This window comes from Sinocyclocheilus anshuiensis, unplaced genomic scaffold (genome assembly GCF_001515605.1).
Source record: "Sinocyclocheilus anshuiensis isolate Anshui unplaced genomic scaffold, SAMN03320099.WGS_v1.1 scaffold988, whole genome shotgun sequence".
In the NCBI taxonomy this organism is placed as follows: domain Eukaryota; kingdom Metazoa; phylum Chordata; class Actinopteri; order Cypriniformes; family Cyprinidae; genus Sinocyclocheilus; species Sinocyclocheilus anshuiensis.
Genome location: NW_015548246.1, coordinates 563,210 through 565,705, shown reverse-complemented (window position 1 = coordinate 565,705; position 2,496 = coordinate 563,210). Strand labels below are relative to the sequence as shown.

Sequence of the window (2,496 nt, the reverse complement as noted above, 5' to 3'; positions counted from 1 at the left end):
ATATATATATATTAGTATATCTTTTTTTGTATTTTATTAACTTTTCCATATTTTTATATGTAAACACACACATGTATTGTATAATTTACTCACAATTTCACATATTTAATAAGAATTTGATCATAAATTTATTAGATCATAAATTAAAAAAAAAAAGTTTTTCTTTATCTTTGAAGCATTTTTCTTATTATAATATTTTGTAAAGTTTTTGTAAGATTTTCTACTTGCGTCCATTAAAGTCCCCCTGTAGGCTACGTCACAAACCAATAACCAATCACGTCAAGGGATCGATTCCTATCACTAGCATGCAAAATATACCAATAGCAGCACAAAACCAAAAATAAACCCATGAAGCTGTGGTTTAATGTGAATTTAGAACCGCTAACTTGCATTCTAACCCGTGGCAACAGTGTAAAAGTAGCCCGGAGTCAGACCTACCTCTCCCGCAGCTGCATCAGTTTTAAGGGATAAAATATTTGACTACAGGGGGACTTTAAAAAATGGCTGTTAGAGCCATAGCCTTGTGGGTGAGGTCATTTCCTGATCCTCTCTCATTGTTTCCTGAGAGAAAACCATGAACTCATTTCTTCTTTGCCCATGTTAGATGTGAGAACGAACAAGCCCACAAGGATTTCAAAAAGGCGGTCGGAGCCATTCGGATTGTTTACAGCCCGGAGCAAAGTGAACTGACTGTATTGGTGAGTCCCAGTTAACCTCTGCACTTCTGTTAGTAGGTATAAACATGACAAAATTTTGATCCACATGATGTTCCCCAACACCACCAGTCCATGAACGAATCCACCGTCAAGCGCGTCTTCCTGCTGAGTGACATGCATTTACGCAGCATCCGCACCAAACTCCTGCTCATGTCCCGGAACGAGGAGGCCACCAAACATCTGGAGGTAAGTAGGGCTGCCCCCTAATAGTCGACTAATCGTTTGTCGACCAGAAGAAGCCTGGTCGGCCAAAATGTTATTAGTCGCTTAGTCGCAGAAAAAAAAAAACAATCCACAGATGAGGTCACGCAGTCCGTGACAGACAGATCATTAACGGCTAGTTTATGGTAATACAGTACATCGGGCAGGACATCCAAACGCTCGCCTATCATTCATCAACCTCAAATATGGCTTGTCGTGAAATATGTAAGTATTAGCAACTTTACATGGCCGCTCAATCTAATGTTAACCTAGAAAAATGTGCGCTGTTCAAGTGTGGAAGCTAAACAGCGCACACTGCAGGACAGATGGAGGTGCCGGTGCGCTCTCTTGCTCTTAAAATAATCCCTCATTTTTGGTCATACAGATCTCGCCTATCAATCATCCACCACAAATATGGCTTATCATCTGAAATATGTAAGTATTAGCAACTTTACATGGCCGCTCAATCTAATGTTAACCTAGAAAAATGTGCGCTGTTCAAGTGTGGAAGCTAAACAGCGCACACTGCAGGACAGATGGAGGTGCCGGTGCGCTCTCTTGCTCTTAAAATAATCCCTCATTTTTGGTCATACAGATAAATGTAATACATCTTTTGAATCTGTAAAGACTCTACGTTTATTTATGTGTGTATTTGTGTGAGCACAATACCGCGCTTTTGTAAAATAATGAAAGCAATCAGGATGCGCTTTCTGCCGTCTCTGTGAACTTGAGCGCGAAACTCCGTGTATAGATTAAAAATATATCTATAGAGAGTGAAATGTCTACTTTCAAATAAACCAATTCAAATGGAAAACAAATTCTCAGATTATGTAATCCGTATGAAACATGCAGACAGGCGCATCACTACTGCGGAGATGACGAGTCAGTTCGCCGACTTCATCTCTGAAGCTGAAAACAAAGAAAGGAGTAGTTTAGCAAATTATTAAAATGTTAATGCAGTCTCCTTACTGTTTTTCACTGACACATTCATAATAATTTCTTCTGCCGGTGCGCTGTGGCAAGCTTTATGCATGTGCTTGAGTGCTTATTAGGCTATGTAGGCAATTAAAGGCTCATTATAATGATTTAAATGGTTTATTAATAAACGTGCGATTAGTCGACTAATGCTTCAAATGAACGACTACTAGTTGACCAGAAAAATCCTTAGTAGAGGAGAGCCCTAGAGGTAAGTCAGCTCTCTCCGTCCGGTTTTCTTTACAGGGTTCCCACGCTTCTTGAAAGTACTTGAATTTCAGACATATGGATTCAAGGCCTGGAAAGTACTTGAAAACAAACATAGGTCCTTGAAAGTGCTTGAATTAAATTTGAAATAAATTTTGTTTTTAAAAAAAAAATCTCCGTCCACATGAAAACGCAAACGCGTGGTCCATGAGAAATAGTCCTGCCACCTCAGCTGGAAAAAATCCTAGAGGAAACACTGCATGCATTTAATAAAATTAGAAAAATGCATTTATAAAGGTATAAAGAAAATGCCCCTTAATTTTTTTTTTGAGTCAAATGTCAGCTCGTATTAGGAAGGCTAATTCTTGATCAGAATTTTTGATTATTGATCAGAAGG

At 38.8% G+C, this 2,496-nt stretch overlaps 1 protein-coding gene across 1 annotated transcript in view; it reads left to right on the top strand.

Annotated features, from left to right (window-relative positions):
• The window catches only part of LOC107655258 (FMR1 autosomal homolog 1), a 15,378-nt gene that overhangs the window by 3,889 nt on the left and 8,993 nt on the right, over positions 1-2,496 (top strand). The window contains 2 exon segments of the mRNA XM_016442705.1: positions 605-698; positions 786-902. Coding sequence (XP_016298191.1) covers positions 605-698; positions 786-902 — 211 coding nt within the window.